Here is an 18,019-nt window from a genome sequence, read left to right on the forward strand (position 1 = left end):
TGGGGTAGGGGCCTCTGAATATCTATGTCTACCCCAGACATGGGGCTGTGTCACAATGGTATGGTCTTTGCTTTGTAACCTGTAATCCCCACTACTCTGGTTATGTTGCTTTGGTTTATGGTGACCAGGAGTGTCTTCTATCCCCCTGTCTCTGTTTTACAATTGCTTTCTGTCTTTGTCTTGGAATGAGATTGCTTGGTTTTGTTTTGACCCTGGCCGGACTTCTCTTGACTGAGAGGGAGACAATCAAATATATAGTTATAGTTTTGGGAGATGATATTTTTCTCCTTGTAAATCATCTCTCAGTCATGTACTGTTATTTTTGTATTTTTAACTTATGATTTGTAAACATTTGAGTGTATTCCTCTTGCTTAGTGGGATCATTTGCTGGTGTCCGGGTGAGACTTATAGGTGATCTCAAAGAAAGTACACTCCTGGAATTTACATCTGTTCCCTATTTGAACCATTTCCCCTTTGTCTTACTTTTTTCCTCCCGTCCTTTTAATTGTACATCTAGACTTTTCACTCTCCAATTTTCTTCCTTTTTACAGGCACTGATATTACCTAAATGTGTTGCAAGAGCCGTAAAACCCTACAAAACTAAACATTTTGTGAAACCTATTAAAATATATTTTTTTACACTGAGATATAATATAGAGACCAGGTACTTCCTTGACACTGTACAGCTATTTGGTCTTATGTATGGCACTCGCTTTCACATTGGAAGGTTCTGGGTTCGAGCCTCGCAGCCTCGCTCGGCGCATTGATGAGTTCTTGAAAAGGGCTCTGTACTAAAATTATCTCACCGTACTCTGGTGTAAAATGAGTACCTGGCTGTTAACAGCGTTGTCTTTGTCCGTAAAAATTGTAATATAGCCTAACAGGCGTCATGCCTCATCCTACATGTTATATGTTACTGTTGTCCAGGGATCCCTTGTAAAGCGCTTGGAGCACGTCTAGTGGATATTGCGCAATGTAAAAGCTCCATTTTATAAAAAAAGTTCAAAGAAGTTGGCTTTTCTATTTTATTGTATTCTATAAATGTATTTTTACCAGTATATGTGGCTGGCCTGGTTTAATTTCCAAATTAATGGAGGATTTTACCTCATTTATGTTGTCCTTTTGCCTGGTTTTCATATCACAAAGTGTTAAACATTAAAATGGGTATATTTTAGTTGGTTTTTTTTCTTTCCTTTTTTTGCCTGCAGGGTTTGATTTGTTTATTAGACAAAAAGAGTGGAGAGAAATCCCAGATGAGGCCTCGCTTCATCAAGCAAGATCAAGCAGGAATTGCCAGATTTGAAATCAATGGTGGCCTTATATGTCTGGAGACATTTAAAGATTTTCCTCAAATGGGACGATTCACTCTGAGGGATGAAGGTATTTCTTGATTGTATCTCGTCTCTGTGTGTGTATGTGTATACTATATAGTTTGATTCATAATAAAGCAATGGCCAGCAATGCCGTAGAGAGTGATGCAGGTTAACTAATATGATTGACTGCTCTTTAGAGGAATAAAAGGAAGAGAGAGGATTGTGTAGCTTGCCGTAGTGAAAAGATGCACACACACACACACACAAATATTTCCAATATAAAAAGAGGACGTTTAAAAAATGGAATATAACAGATGATTTATTGTAATTTTGACACATTGGTGGATGAGAACATGTCTTGAGTTATGAAATGACATTCATGCCCTCCTGTCACATTTCATACATTGGAATTCATTCCGATTTTGTACAAAAATTATACAGATTTGTTGTTTGTTGCCAGTGTCAGATCTGTGCTTGGCTGTAGGTCAATTGTATCTTATATAGGTACAGTCCACTCCGGATAATCGCAACACCTTGTGATTGGCGAAAATGTTGCATTTAACTAAGTTGAGTTTCCTGTCCACTTTTGCAACATTTTACACAAACTCAAACCAGTAATTGTAAACATTGTTCTTAGTCCACCACAGACTGAGCAATTTGATTGAAACAAAACCCACATGGCAGTCCTATATAGATTGTGACATTCAAAAGCAGCTTTGAGGCAACCCAACATCTTATTCAGAGCGGATTCAGTGTCACTCTTTTGTTCTTCACATTTGTAAGATATTAGCCGTGATGAGAGACGATAAGCTGTCACCAAGCTTGTTGGTCACAATGCACAGTTATCAGTCCCAAAACTAAGAATATCAGAGTCATTTTCTACCTGTTATGTAAACCATGCCCAACCCAATCACCTCTGATGACCGCATGACCCCGTATTGTAGCACTATTGTATCATTAAGCCCCACCAACTCTCGATTCTTCAACCTGTCACGATTTCACCCATGATATTTTGTTTTGATTGATTTAAGGGGAGGTTATACTAATTATAGGGGTCGGAAATCATTTTTCTGTTTTTGGTTTTTATATGAGCTTTATTTATTCAGCTTTACAATTTTGTAACAATCATGACGAAATTATAAGGTTTTCTTAATTAAAATGGGCATTTTGTAGGCCTACCCACACAAAAAAATATAAACATTGAGCTAAGTTTTCCAAATCTGGGATTGTTTGGGTCATAGATACGATGCCCTCCATGGTAGAAGGTCAATCTCTGTTCTATCTGATTTAGTCAACATCTAAGCACTAATCAGAATGGCTCCTTTCACTTACTTTTAACTTGTCTAACTACGAGTTTATTAGAATAATTATAACGTAATACTTGTATTTTAATACAGGTTAATTTAATTGATTAAAATTTTAATAGGTTTTGATACTAGTTAGACGTCTACTGTAATTCCCCAATACCAAATCTCGAGTCTATCTACACTGGTATGACCTAAATGTGTTGCAAACACTGTAAAACCCTTATAACAGTGATGATAATTTGATCCGGGATTTTAGGATTTTTCAGAAATTTCCGCTTTTTGTCGTGTCAAACATTTTCCACCAAGTGGTAGTTCAGCAGAAAAATCCCAATTATCAATTATGTCTTGTGTCATTTTTTGACACTTTTGCTCAGTTGCATGAATTTTGGTTTTCAGCTGGCGTACAGTTTTAAAACGGCATTTTCCTACCTTTAATGCCCATTTTTTATGTTGAAGTGGTATAGCAATCAAGCTGAAACCTTCCTCTTTTAAGTCAAATCTCTATACGTTTTTTGATGGCCGAGGTAGTAATTAGTTGAATGACCCGGTTTAAAAATAGTCCTTTTCTCGACAGGCAAAATGTATAGAGTTTTTTTTTCTGCCAAAAAAAAAAAGACATCTGCTTGTGGTACCTATTTTTATCCCCATATATCTGTGTTGCTTTCTGCCTTTGTCTTGAAATGGGATTACTTGGTTGTCTGGGCTATTTCCCCGAGTTCTTGACTGAATGGGAAACAGTCAAATGTATATAGTTTCTGTAGGTCATATTTTTTTTTCTTGCAAATCATCTCACTGTTAAGCAGTTTTGTTTTGTTTTATATTGGTTTGTAAACATTTGAATGTGTTGCTTTTGGTGGGATCCTGTGCTTGTGTTCAGATGAAACTTTTATGTGATCTCAAACTAAATGTACTGATAGTGTGTTCTTGGAATTACATCTGTTCCCAATGTGAACTATTCCCCTTTGTCTTGCTTTTTCTCATGTGTTTTCAATTGTAAAACTAGAATTTCTTTTTACTCTCCCATTTTCTTCCTTTGTGCTGTTGCTGAAATGACCTAAATCTGTTGCACGCACCGTAAAACCTTAAAAACAAGACACACACATACTTTCACTTGGGTGATTTTAATTTTAATTGAATTTTTTAAACATTCCCATTTTCTTCCATTTGACTGGCATTGATATAACCAAAATGTGTGGGAAGTGCTGTGAACTGCTTAAGCAATCCAAACATCTCAACTAAACATTGATCATTTTCCAGGGAAGACCATCGCCATTGGGAAAGTGCTCAAGATTCGGGAATAAATGAAAGTGTGAAGGACTTGGATGGGCTAGGACAGCAGACATGAAATACTTGTGGTCTGGGCTGACTTCAACTCTTCTAGAATTTTGTCATGGACTGGCTTTGGAATTTCTCTTTTTGGAAATGGATTTGATGTGGATGATGCACACATGGATTGAATGAATGGGAAAATGTGTCGGGAATTGAACATATGGTGTTGTCTAGATGGATGTGTGGATGTTGGGAAGAATGCCAGGGAGGTGTCATCATCTAATCTGTCTCTACAAATCTCGGGATTCTATGCAGATGATTTCTGTGGAAAGAGCTGTGATTGTGACCCCATCTGTACTCATAATATCAGGGGGTTCAGTTGGAGCACAGTGGTCTTGGCCATCAATTGGGTAACTGGTCGTCTTTGTTTGAGTGTGTGTTGGGTGGGTGAGGGTATGTCATTGTGTACTGGTTGGAGTTCCTTACCTCCCATAGGGCAGGGAGGTACACTTGCTGTGTCTTCTATCCTATATGTTTTCCAACATGCTTTCCGTCGTTGTCTTGGATTACTTGGTTTTATCCAGGCCCTAGCTGGAAAGGAAACAGTCAAATGTATAGTTAAGTTTTGGGAGATGATATTTTGCCTCTTGTAAATCATCTCTCTGCTTTCACTGTAGAAAGTTTAATGTTTGGTTGTTACCATCAAATCTGAAGTTTAAGCACCCTCATTCTACATTGGATTTTAAAAACAAGTCTAAAATCCAGGAAATTCCCCCACCATGTTCAGTTATCACTAAGGCGCCTCATGAATATTCATTTATTTTCAATTTATCCACATTTTGGGAGTGTTTAACTTTTTAATTAATTTTTTATTTGAGCATTTACACCTGTCACTGTCACTGTCACTGTCACTGTCACTTAGATTTTGTTACCACACAGATAATTTTAGAGGCAAATTTGATCTCATTCAACAGAGGAGGTCGTTCCTGAGGCCAACCTTAAGAGGGGTTTCCGTAGAACAGAGGAGGTTGTTGCTGGGGAAAATCATACGGGGGGGGGGGGGGGGGGGGGGGGGTCAGTAAAACAGGAGGGTGTTGCTGAGGCCAACAATAAGAGGGGTATAAGAGGTAGAACAGAAGAGTTTGTTGGAAACTCTGAGACGGTTTAAAAGTGGGGGGAAATGTCGGTGATGCTCTCAGAAGTCTGTTTGGAAGGATATAAAAAATGGGAACACAAGTAAGACCTTATCTTCGTTCTCTTTACTGACGAAGTGTTTATTTTGCTTATTATTATTTGAGTGAATGAAGTGATTGGCATTGTGTGTGTTGTACATGTTGGTGGTGGGGTCAGGTGGATGTCAGTTGTACAACAAAGTTTTAACTGTGTGGATATTTGGATACCAGTTATGTGGGTGTTTGGATACAAGGTGTATGGATGAGATGGGATGGGATGATTTGTGAACAGACAGTGCTGACTCTTCAGTTCTCTTTGATTGGAATTGCTCCGACTTTATTTAACTCTGTATATATAATATATATAATAATCCATCAAATGACTTATGATTGCATAAACGAGCATTGACAATAAGATGGAATTGTTTTACCTGGCTTAGTCACTCATGGATTGCCACCAGTTTGTGGTGAATGAAAATAAAATATTTAACATTCAAATTGTTTTTTTACTGCCTCGTGTGGAAGTGATTCATGACCTTTAACATTGTTGGGTGTTGGTTGGGCTTTCTGGTAGGGTCTTCTATCCCTCTAGTCTGTTATGGCCTCGTGTGGAGGTGATTCATGACCTTTGACGTTGCATGGAGATGCTGGGTGTTGGTTGGGGCTGCTGGTAGGGTCTAGTCTGTGTCACTGTCAGTTAAACAGTAAACAGTGGAGTATATCCTTAGTGGTATTCTTTGCTTGGGGTTTGATGTTACTTTATGTCATGTCAAAATAGGTACATTGATAAACTGCTCATGGAATTTCTGTTCCCTATTTGAACCAATCCCCTGTCGTATCTTTTCTTCGGTACTTTTAACCTCATATCTGCAACTTTTCCCATCTTTTTTATTTCTTACCGGCGTTGAAATGACCTGTAACTGTTGCAAGCGCCATAAAACCCATCACGACGACCCACAAGTGCCCCACATTCAGGGGACTTTGTTCTTGCTCAAGTCTCTGTGGGAGAAATCTTTTGGGATATGATATCTTGTGTGACAGTGAAGGTATCTGGCACCATGTGAGTGAGAGACTTTGAATTTCCCTAAGCCTTCGTCTTGAGGCCTCTGTGACACAAGAATAGTGGAGTGGAGCGGAGGCACTATCCTTTAAGAATTTATGTAAATCATCTCACTGTTATGAAGTATCATAGCTTTGAATTATGTAAGAATTTGCCTGTATCCCTCTGTCCCAGTGGGATCACGTGCTTGTGTAGGGATGAGGTGACTAAGCACATTGGATAGTCTCCTCTTGAAATCTACTAGCTTCCTATCTAGTCTCCTTTGTCTTGGAAAGTATCGGCAGGAATGTGAACTGCAGAAATTGTAAATACTGGGTGGGGATCCTGACCTCCCATAGTGGGCGGGGAGGTACATGCTGTGTCTTCTATCCCCCTCTACCCGTTTTCCAATTGTTTCCTGTCATTGTCTTGGAATGAGATTACGTAGTTTTGTCCAGACCCTGGCCGGAGTTCCTTGGCTAGGAGGGAAACAGTCGAATGTATAGAGTTTTGGGAGATTATATTTTTTTCCTTGTAAATCATCTCTCTATTTTGCATTGTATTATGTTTAGTTTACATATTAAATTATTTGATTTGTAAACATTTGAGTGTATTCCTCTGGGTTGGGACCTGTGCTTGTGTCTGGATGAGACTTTTAGGTGATCTCAAATTAAGTACTTTGATAGTGTGCTCTTGGAATCTACATCCGTTTCCTATTTGAACCAATTCCCCTTTGTCTCACCTTTTCTTTTGTGCTTTAATTGTAATTCTAGAACTTTTTACTATCCCATTTTCTTCCTTTTTACTGGCGCTGATATGACCTTAATGTGTTGCAAGCGCTGTAAAACTCTTAAAAACAAAAACAAGACAAATTGTAAATAGATATTTTTAAATAAACATGTAACTGTTATGATTTTATTACAACAGTATTAAGACGATTGAGCAGCTATGGCCCCTCAAGGCTGATAAAAACAAAAGACAGAAACGGGCGCTTAAATGACCTAAATAGTGTCGAAAGCGCCGTTAAACACCTAAAAACAAACATCTCCTTTGTCTTACCTTTTCTTGGGTGCTTTTAATTATAAATCTATCTTTTTCTTTTTACTATCCCATCTTCCTTTTCTTGGGTGATTTTTATTATAAATCTACATTTTTCTTTTTCCTTTCCCATCATCTTTTTTACTGGTGAAATGACCTAAAAGTATTGCAAGGGTTATCAAAGAACTAGATAAAAGTCCATGGCCAGAACCAGATGAGACCACTGAGAAATGAGATCAAGGGAAAATACAGTGCAACCCGTTTTTGGTATTGTCGGGAGCGGTAATTTGATGTCGTTATACTGGGTGGGGTTCCTGACCTGCCATAATGGACAGGGAGGTACTTGCTGCGTCTTCTATCCCCCTATATTTGTTTTCCAATTGCTTTCTGTTTAGTCTTGGAATGAGATTACTTGGATTTGTCCTGGTCCTGGCTGAGAGGGAAACAGTCAAATGCATGGGTAGCTTTGGGAAATTAGATTTTTCTCCTTGTAAATCACCTCTCTGTTATGGATTGTATTGTGTTTTGTTTATATTATATATGATTTGTAAAACATTTGAGTGTAGACCTCTTCTTAAGGGGGACCTACTGTGCTTGTGTCTGGATGAGACTTTTAGGTGATCTCAAACTAAGTACTTTGATAGTATGCTCTTGGAATCTACATCTGTTCCCTATTTGAACCAATTCCCCTTTGTCTTACATTTTCTTGGGTGCTTTAATTTTAATTCTATAACATTTTACTATCCCATTTTCTTCCTTTTTACTGGCGCTGATATGACCTAAACGTGTTGCAAGCGCCGTAAAACCCTTAAAAATTAAAAACATAAAGCATTATGCCGTTATAACCAAATGTCACTGCGTCCAATAATACGTTTCAACAGTCATGACGTCACTTCCCTCGTAATGACGCAAGGTAACTTAGTAACTGGCTCTAAACTATCGGAACAATGGCGGACCCCCTTATAAAATATTTCTCCGACGAGCATAAAAGCGTATCCAGAGTTGGGAAAAACCCATTATAAATCTGATTATGTTTTGACTTTTACACTTTCTGATCACAAGATGAAAAGTTCTAGCCAGCATGAAGAATAAAAAGTACCGATTTTCTTTGTTTAGAATCACGATGGCCGCTGTTGCTGGGCGACGTAACATCAGACTATTGAATCTAATTGCATAAAGAAAAAGTGAAGGTAAAATCCATGGTAACTCACAATGAGAATGAGAGTGTTGCTTTGGTAACTCACGACAATGAGAATGAGAGTGTTGCTTTGGTAACTCACGACAATGAGAATAAGAGTGTTGCTTTGGTAACTCACGACAATGAGAATGAGAGTGTTGCTTTGGTAACTCACGACAATGAGAATGAGAGTGTTGCTTTGGTAACTCACGACAATGAGAATGAAAGTGTTGCTTTGGTAACTCACGACAATGAGAATGAGAGTGTTGCTTTGGTAACTCAACGACGATGAGAATGAGAGAGTTGCTTTGGTAACTCACGACAATGAGAATGAGAGTGTTGCTTTGGTAACTCAACGACCATGAGAATGAGAGTGTTGCTTTGGTAACTCACGACAATGAGAATGAGAGTGTTGCTTTGGTAACTCACGACAATGAGAATGAGAGTGTTGCTTTGGTAACTCAACGACCATGAGAATGAGAGTGTCTGGGTGGGGATCCTGACCTCCCATAGCGGGCAGGGAGGTACATAATGTGTCTTCTATCCCCTTATATCTTATCCAACAAGCTTTCTGTCTTGTCTTGGAATGAGATTACTTGGTTTTTTCCGGGCCCTCGTCGGAGTCCTGGCTGAGAGGGAAACAGTCAAATGCATAGTTATTGTTTTGGGAGATGATATTTTTTTCCTTGTAAATCATCTCTCTGTTATGTATTATTATATTGGTTATTTTTAATGTATAATGTAAGCATTTGAGTGTATTCCTCTTTGTTGGATTTTGTGCTTGTGTCCGGATGAGACATAGGTGATCTCAAACTAAGTACATTGGTGGTATGCTCTTGGAATCTACATCTGATCCCTATTTGTTCCCATTCCTCTTTGTCTTACTTTCTCTCGGGTGCTTTAATTGTAATTCTAGAACTTTTTACTATCCCATTTTCTTCCTTTTTACTGGCGCTGATATAACCTAAATGTGTTGCAAGCGCCGTAAAATCCTTAAAAACAAACAAAAACAAAAACAGAATGAGAGTGTTGCTTTGGTAACTCATGAGAATGAGAGTGTTACTTTGGTAACTCACGACAATGAGAATGAGAGTGTTGCTTTGGTAACTTACGACAATGAGAATGAGAGTGTTGCTTTGGTAACTCACGACAATGAGAATGAGAGTGTTGCTTTGGTAACTCACGACAATGAGAATGAGAGTTGCTTTGGTAACTCAACGACCATGAGAATGAGAGTGTTGCTTTGGTAACGCACGACAATGAGAATGAGAGTGTTGCTTTGGTAACTCACGACAATGAGAATGAGAGTGTTTCTTTGGTGGCTTCTAGAAAGTGGCCATGGCTGGGTGTTATTGGTGGCTGCCCATCATTGATGCTCTGTAAAGCGTCAGTCAATGGGATACTAGGTTGCTGTAAACTGTCAAAAATCTATAGAACAGCTTCAAAAAAAGATCAAAATACCAAACACGGAACGTTTCGGGATCTAAACCCTTCTTCAGCCAACAACAAAAATCAAGTCATCGTCACCATCATCATCATCATCATCTCACCAACCTTCCTAATATTTCCGTTACCATCCTTCACTTTCACCATTCCCCTACAACACCATCACCATCCTCCACTTTCACCATTCCCCTACAACACCATCACCATCCTTCACTTTCACCATTCCCCTATAACACCATCACCATCCTCCACTTTCACCATTCCCCTACAACACCATCACCATCACATTCCTTTCACCATCCCCCTTCCACTCACCCCTCACCATCCTCCACTCATTCACCATTCCCCTACAACACCATCACCATCCTCCACTTTCACCATTCCCTACAACACCATCACCATCCTCCACTTTCACCATTCCCTACAACACCATCACCATCCTCCACTTTCACCATTCCCCTACAACACCATCACCATCCTCCACTTTCACCATTCCCCTACACCAACACCCCATCACCATCCTCCACTTTCACCATTCCCTACAACACCTTACCATCCTCCACTTTCACCATTCCCTCAACACCTCACCATCTTCACTTTCACCACCCTACAACACCGTTACCATCCTCCACTTCACCATTCCCCTACAACACCATCACCATCCTCACTTTCACCATTCCCCAACAACACCGTTACCATCCTCCACTTTCACCATTCCCCTACAACACTCACACCCATACCTCTAACCACTCACCCATTCCACCTACAACACTCACCATCCTCCACTTTCACCATTCCCCTACAACACCATCACCATCCTCCACTTACTTCCAACCATTCCACACACCACCATCACCACCTCCACTTTCACCATTCCCCTACACACCATCACCATCCTCCACTTTCACCATTCCCCTACAACACCATCACCATCCTCCACTTTCACCATTCCCCTACAACACCATCACCATCCTCCACTTTCACCATTCCCTACACACACCATCACCATCCTCCACTTTCCCATTCCCCTACAACACCATCACCATCCTCCACTTTCACCATTCCCCTACAACACCATCACCATCCTCCACTTTCACCATTCCCCTACAACACCATCACCATCCTCCACTTTCACCATTCCCCTACAACACCATCACCATCCTCCACTTTCACCATTCCCCTACAACACCTACCATCCTCCACTTTCACCATTCCCCTACAACACCATCACCATCCTCCACTTTCACCATTCCCCTACAACACCATCACCATCCTCCACTTCACCATTCCCCTACAACACATTACCATCCACTACCATCACATCCTCACTCAATTCCCCTACAACACCATTACCATCCTCCACTTTCACCATTCCCCTACAACACCATCACCATCCTCCACTTTCACCATTCCCCTACAACACCATCACCATCCTCCACTTTCACCATTCCCCTACAACACCATCACCATCCTCCACTTTCACCATTCCCCTACAACACCGTTACCATCCTCCACTTTCACCATTCCCCTACAACACCATCACCATCCTCCACTTTCACCATTCCCCTACAACACCATCACCATCCTCCACTTTCACCATTCCCCTACAACACCATCACCATCCTCCACTTTCACCATTCTCCCTATCAACACCATCACCATCCTTCACTTTCACCATTCCCTTCACACACCATCACCATCCTCCACTTTCACCAATTCCCTACAACACCATCACCATCCTTCACTTTCACCATTCCCCTACAACACCATCCTCCACTTTCACCATTCCCCTACATCACCATCCTTCACTTTCACCATTCCCCTATAACACCATCACCATCTTCACTTTCACCATTCCCCTCAACACCATACCATCCTCCACTTTCACCATTCCCCTATAACACCATCACCATCCTCCACTTTCACCATTCCCCTACAACACCATCACCATCCTCCACTTTCACCATTCCCCTACAACACCATCACCATCCTCCACTTTCACCATTCCCCTACAACACCATCACCATCCTCATCATACTCCATAATACTATAGATTATTTTTTCCTGTAACGAGCTGTAAGAGGGAAAGCTGTGTTTTGATATCCCTCATCAGAAAGACCCTCTCTCTCTCTCTCTCTCTCTCTCTCTCTCTCTCTCTCTCTCTCTCTCTCTCTCTCTCTATCTATCTCTCTCCCTCTCTATCTCTCTCCCCCCTCTCTCTCTCTCTCTCTCCCCCCCCCCTCTCTCTCTATCTCTCTCTCCCTCTCTCTCTCTCTCTCTCTCTCTCTATCTATCTCTCTCTGGGTGGGGATCCTGACCTCCCATTGTGGGCGGGGAGGTACATGCTTTGTCTTCTATCCCCCTATACCCGTTTTCCAATTGTTTCCTGTCGTTGTCTTGGAATGATATTACTTAGTTTTGTCCGGACCCTGGCCAGAGTTCCTTGGCTAGGAGGGAAACAGTCGAATGTATAGTTAGAATTTTGGGAGATTATATTTTTTCCTTGTAAATCATCTCTCTATTATGCATTGTATTATGTTTAGTTTACATATTATATTATTTGATTTGTAAACATTTGAGTGTATTCCTCTTGGTTGGGACCTGTGCTTGTGTCTGGATGAGACTTTTAGGTGATCTCAAACTAAGTACTTTGATAGTGTGCTTTTGGAATCTACACCTGTTTCCTATTTGAACCAATTCCCCTTTGTCTCACCTTTTCTTTTGTGCTTTAATTGTAATTCTAGAACTTTTTACTATCCCATTTTCTTCCTTTTTACTGGCGCTGATATGACCTTAATGTGTTGCAAGCGCCGTAAAACCCATAAGAACATATCTATCTCTCTCTCCCTCCCTCCCCCTCTCCTTCCCTCCCTCCCTCTCTCTCTCTTTCTCTCTCTCTCTCTCTCTCTCTCTCTCTCTCTCTCTCTCTCTCTCTCTCTCTCTCTCTCTCTCTCTCGATTTATTTCCTCTCTTTCTTTCTTTCTCATTTTCTTCTTCTAAAGTTAAGGATTAAGTAGTTTCTGCCACACATCAGACAAGTGAGTTGACCAATGTATCCCCCATGTCCAATGTCTATATAAAGCCACACATAAGACAAGTGAGTTGACCAATGTATCCCCCATATCCAATGTCTATATAAAGCCACACATCAGACAAGTGAGTTGACCAATGCATCCCCGATTCTTATGTCAATATAAAGCCACACATCAGACAAGTGAGTTGACCAATGTATCCCCATATCCAATGTCTATATAAAGCCACACATCAGACAAGTGAGTTGACCAATGTATCCCCGATTCTTAATGTCTATATAAAGCCACACATCAGACAAGTGAGTTGACCAATGTATCCCCCATATCCAATGTCTATATAAAGCCACACATCAGACAAGTGAGTTGACCAATGTATCCCCATATCCAATGTCTATATAAAGCCACACATCAGACAAGTGAGTTGACCAATGTATCCCCCATGTCCAATGTCTATATAAAGCCACACATAAGACAAGTGAGTTGACCAATGTATCCCCATATCCAATGTCTATATAAAGCCACACACAGACAAGTGAGTTGACCAATGATCCCCCGATTCTTATGTCAATATAAAGCCACACATCAGACAAGTGAGTTGACCAATGTATCCCCCATATCCAATGTCTATATAAAGCCACACATCAGACAAGTGAGTTGACCAATGTATCCCCCGATTCTAATGTCTATATAAAGCCACACATCAGACAAGTGAGTTGACCAATGTATCCCCATATCCAATGTCTATATAAAGCCACACATCAGACAAGTGAGTTGACCAATGTATCCCCCATTCAATGTCTATATAAAGCCACACATCAGACAAGTGAGTTGACCAATGCATCCCCCGATTCTAATGTCTATATAAAGCCACACATCAGACAAGTGAGTTGACCAATGTATCCCCCATATCCAATGTCTATATAAAGCCACACATCAGACAAGTGAGTTGACCAATGTATCCCCCATATCCAATGTCTATATAAAGCCACACATCAGACAAGTGAGTTGACCAATGTATCCCCCATGTCCAATGTCTATATAAAGCCACACATAAGACAAGTGAGTTGACCAATGTATCCCCCATATCCAATGTCTATATAAAGCCACACATCAGACAAGTGAGTTGACCAATGCATCCCCCGATTCTTATGTCAATATAAAGCCACACATCAGACAAGTGAGTTGACCAATGTATCCCCCATATCCAATGTCTATATAAAGCCACACATCAGACAGGTGAGTTGACCAATGTATCCCCCGATTCTAATGTCTATATAAAGCCACACATCAGACAAGTGAGTTGACCAATGTATCCCCCCTATCCAATGTCTATATAAAGCCACACATCAGACAGTGAGTTGACAATGTATCCCCATATCAATGTCTATATAAAGCACACATCAGACAAGTGAGTTGACCAATGATCCCCCGATTCTAATGTCTATATAAAGCCACACATCAGACAAGTGAGTTGACCAATGATCCCCCATATCCAATGTCTATATAAAGCCACACATCAGACAAGTGAGTTGACCAATGCATCCCCGATTCTAATGTCTATATAAAGCCACACATCAGACAAGTGAGTTGACCAATGTATCCCCATATCCAATGTCTATATAAAGCCACACATCAGACAAGTGAGTGACCAATGTATCCCCCATATCCAATGTCTATATAAAGCCACACATCAGACAAGTGAGTTGACCAAAGTATCCCCCATATCCAATGTCTATATAAAGCCACACATCAGACAAGTGAGTTGACCAATGCATCCCCCATATCCAATGTCTATATAATGCCACACATCAGACACATCAACATTAGTTACACCGGCGGTATATCAAATAATAATAATGATAATAATAATGATAATAATAATAATAATAATAATATAATAATAATAATAATAATAATAATAATAATTACAATAATAATAATATGATGATGATGATGATGATAATAAATAATAATAATAATAATAATAATAATAATAATAATAATAATAATAATAATAATAATAATCATAATAATAATAATAATTACAATAATAATAATATATGTAATAATAATAATGATAATAATAATAATAATAATAATAATAATAATAATAATAATAATAATAATAATAATAATAATAATAATAATAATAATAATAATTATCATCATCATCACCATTATATACACATATTTAGGCAGCACATCTCATAAAATCTCCATAAACCTCATTGATCAACGATCATATTCTTAATCTCAATAAAATCTCACCAAATCTCACCAAATCCCACCAAATCTCACCAAATCCCACCAAACGAGACGTGAGTACGAGGACATCTGGGATATGGTTTTTAACGATCGTTACGCCATGATTGATATCAATGAACCTCATTGTTTACCAGCCCGGCACATCCAACCACGACATCCCTAGCTCTAATAAATATTGATATTGAGCTTTTATATAGCGCAATATCCACTTAACGTGCTCAAAGTGCTTTACAAGGGGTCCCTGGTCAACATGTAGGACGAGACATGACGCCTGTTAGGCGATATTACAATTTTTCGGACAAAGACAACGCTGTTAACGGCCAGGTACTCATTTTACACCTGAGTACGGTGAGAGAATGTGAGTAAAGAGTCTTTTCCAAGGACTCAACTATGCGTCGAGCGAGGCTCGAACCCAGGACCTTCCGATCCGAAAGCGAGTGTCATACCACTAGACCACATAGCCGCACATAAAATCTCCATAAAATCTAGGCTACCCACAGTTCTGATCATTCATTTTGACAGAGTCTATAACAATACCGAGTAGATTCAACCAATGATGTCATAGATAGGCCAGAGTCTATAACAATACCGAGTAGATTCAACCAATGATGTCATAGATAGGCCAGAGTCTATAACAATACCGAGTAGATTCAACCAATGATGTCATAGATAGGCCAGAGTCTATAACAATACCGAGTAGATTCAACCAATGATGTCATAGATAGGCCAGAGTCTATAACAATACCGAGTAGATTCAACCAATGATGTCATAGATAGGCCAGAGTCTATAACAATACCGAGTGATTCAACCAATGATGTCATAGATAGGCCAGAGTCTATAACAATACCGAGTAGATTCAACCAATGATTGTCAATAGATAGGACCAGACTTCTATAACAATACCGAGTAGATTCAACCAATGATGTCATAGATTGGCCAGGAGTCTATAACAATACGAGTAAGATTCAACATGAGTCATAGATAGGCCAGAGTCTTAACAATACCGTGTAGTTTACAAACCAATGATGTCATGATAGGCAGAGTCTATAACAATACGAGTAGATTCAACCAATGATGTCATAGATTAGGCCAGAGTCATAAACAAATTACCGAGTAGATTCAACCATTGATGTATAGATTAGCAGAGTTATTAAATACAGTAGATTACAACAATGATGTCATAGATAGGCTGCCCTACTCTTTTTTAAAATTTGGCCAGAAAACTCGTCCTTCAAATATCGATCGATTTAAATGATCCTTGACCCTCACCTTGGCAAAAACTCCCATACTCAACGTCCCAGGTTTGAGAGTTTTTGCCAAGATGAGGATCTATTAAATCGATCGATATTTGAAGGACGAGTTTTCTGGCCAAATTTCTAAATATTCTTTTTACAGAGTACGGCAATAATTCTTGCACTTGTGAAACCTAAACTGTCGGGGGGGGGGGAGAGGGGGAGGGGGGTAATTGCCTCAAACGGTGTGACCTGACATGATATTACCAACAATAAAAAAAACCTTATTTTATACCATGAATTTAATCTTTTACCATCTGGGAGAACGTTTTGTCAGATTAAATGTAGAACTAACATCATCAGCAATAAAAATGTTGAATATTTTATATGGTACAGAAAAACCAAGGATTGACTGGTTGACTGATTCATTTATTTAATGTTAGATTTTAATTGATAATGATGATAATTTTTGGTGTAGAATTGCCACAATTGTAACAAATTGAAAACGAAATGAATATGTTTATGTTGTGTATATCGCACGCGTGAAAGAAAGAGAGACAGAGAGAGAGAGAGAGAGAGTGTGTGTGTGTGTGTGTGTGTGTGTGTGTGAGAGAGAGAGAGAGAGAGAGAGAGAGAGAGAGAGAGAGAGAGAATAAGCAGGATTGAAACATCTGTTCAATATTATCGTTATATAACGTTATAACAATTGTAACTAAATGACAAATTGCCATATTTATGGACATTATTATTATTATTATTATTATTATTATTTTATATTATTATTATTATTATTATTATTATTATATTGCATGAGATGTTGGCACTATATATAAGTGGACAGTATTACTATTATAAACAAACAAACTACAACAACAAAAAAAAAAAAAAAAAAAAGCTGAACATTTTTATACAGTACGATATCCGCTATATATGTTCAAAGCGTTATACAAGCGGTCACAAGCCAACAGCAACATTTAAAATGTAGGACGAGACATGAAGCATGTAACAGTTTTTGTTTTAATTTCCAAAAGAGACTATAATATAAGACAGGGGAACACAGAAGTGTGGACAAGGCCATTCGGGCACCTGGTTGGACCGATGGCTACGGTTGGATCTTGTCCGGAAGATAGAGAAACGCAACAGTCTTCTCAGGAAGCTGGCATGATCAACATGGGGCGCTAATCAAGCGCTCCTGAGGACGTCCGCCTTAGCACTATGCTATTCCGCCGCGGAGTATTGCGCTCCAGTGTGGGGTGGAAGCAGGAACGTTGAGAAGGTAGATGTTTAACTTCGCAAGTCGATGCACATAGCGTCAGGAACGCTGGCAATAACGTAGCAATGACTATCCCGCACAAATCTTTGGGCCTCTTTTTCGCTTACGAAGTGCCCGAATTCGCGTCAAAATATGGGACGAAGCCGTTTCGTATATGCTATTTTAAAAAATTAATTACGACGCTGTTTATCGATGAATATGACTGAAAGTTGGCACACAGTTAGAAAAAAGGTCATTTTACATTATGTTAAGCGACAAAACTGGTGCGATTACCAGAAGACCGTTAAAAATAGATTTTTACTCTTTGGAGTAAAATATTTCTAAAACTACCGGGCGTGGAGGTTTTGTCGCTGACAAGGTAATACATGAACATTTCTTCTTTTTGGTTGTAAAATTTCATATGAATATGACGAGTACTTTTCCCGTATTTTACAAAACACCATCCTAATTTTCTC

The 18,019-nt window shown here is 39.4% G+C and overlaps 1 protein-coding gene across 2 annotated transcripts in view; it reads left to right on the forward strand.

The window, feature by feature from the left end:
- LOC144972220 (eukaryotic peptide chain release factor GTP-binding subunit ERF3A-like) overlaps window positions 1–5,559 on the forward strand; it is a 42,673-nt gene extending 37,114 nt beyond the window's left edge. For both annotated transcript variants that reach the window (XM_078913250.1, XM_078913251.1), the window contains 2 exons: window positions 1,209–1,380; window positions 3,878–5,559. In XM_078913250.1, coding sequence (XP_078769376.1) covers window positions 1,209–1,380; window positions 3,878–3,921 — 216 coding nt within the window. In that variant the 3' untranslated portion in view covers window positions 3,922–5,559. The remainder of the gene's footprint in view (window positions 1–1,208; window positions 1,381–3,877) is intronic.
- Window positions 5,560–18,019: the final 12,460 nt, after the last annotated feature.

The sequence above is a fragment of the Berghia stephanieae genome, chromosome 5 (assembly GCF_034508935.2).
Source record: "Berghia stephanieae isolate SIO BIC M18660-M18661 chromosome 5, UCSD_Bste_1.3, whole genome shotgun sequence".
Taxonomy (NCBI): Eukaryota; Metazoa; Mollusca; class Gastropoda; order Nudibranchia; family Aeolidiidae; genus Berghia; species Berghia stephanieae.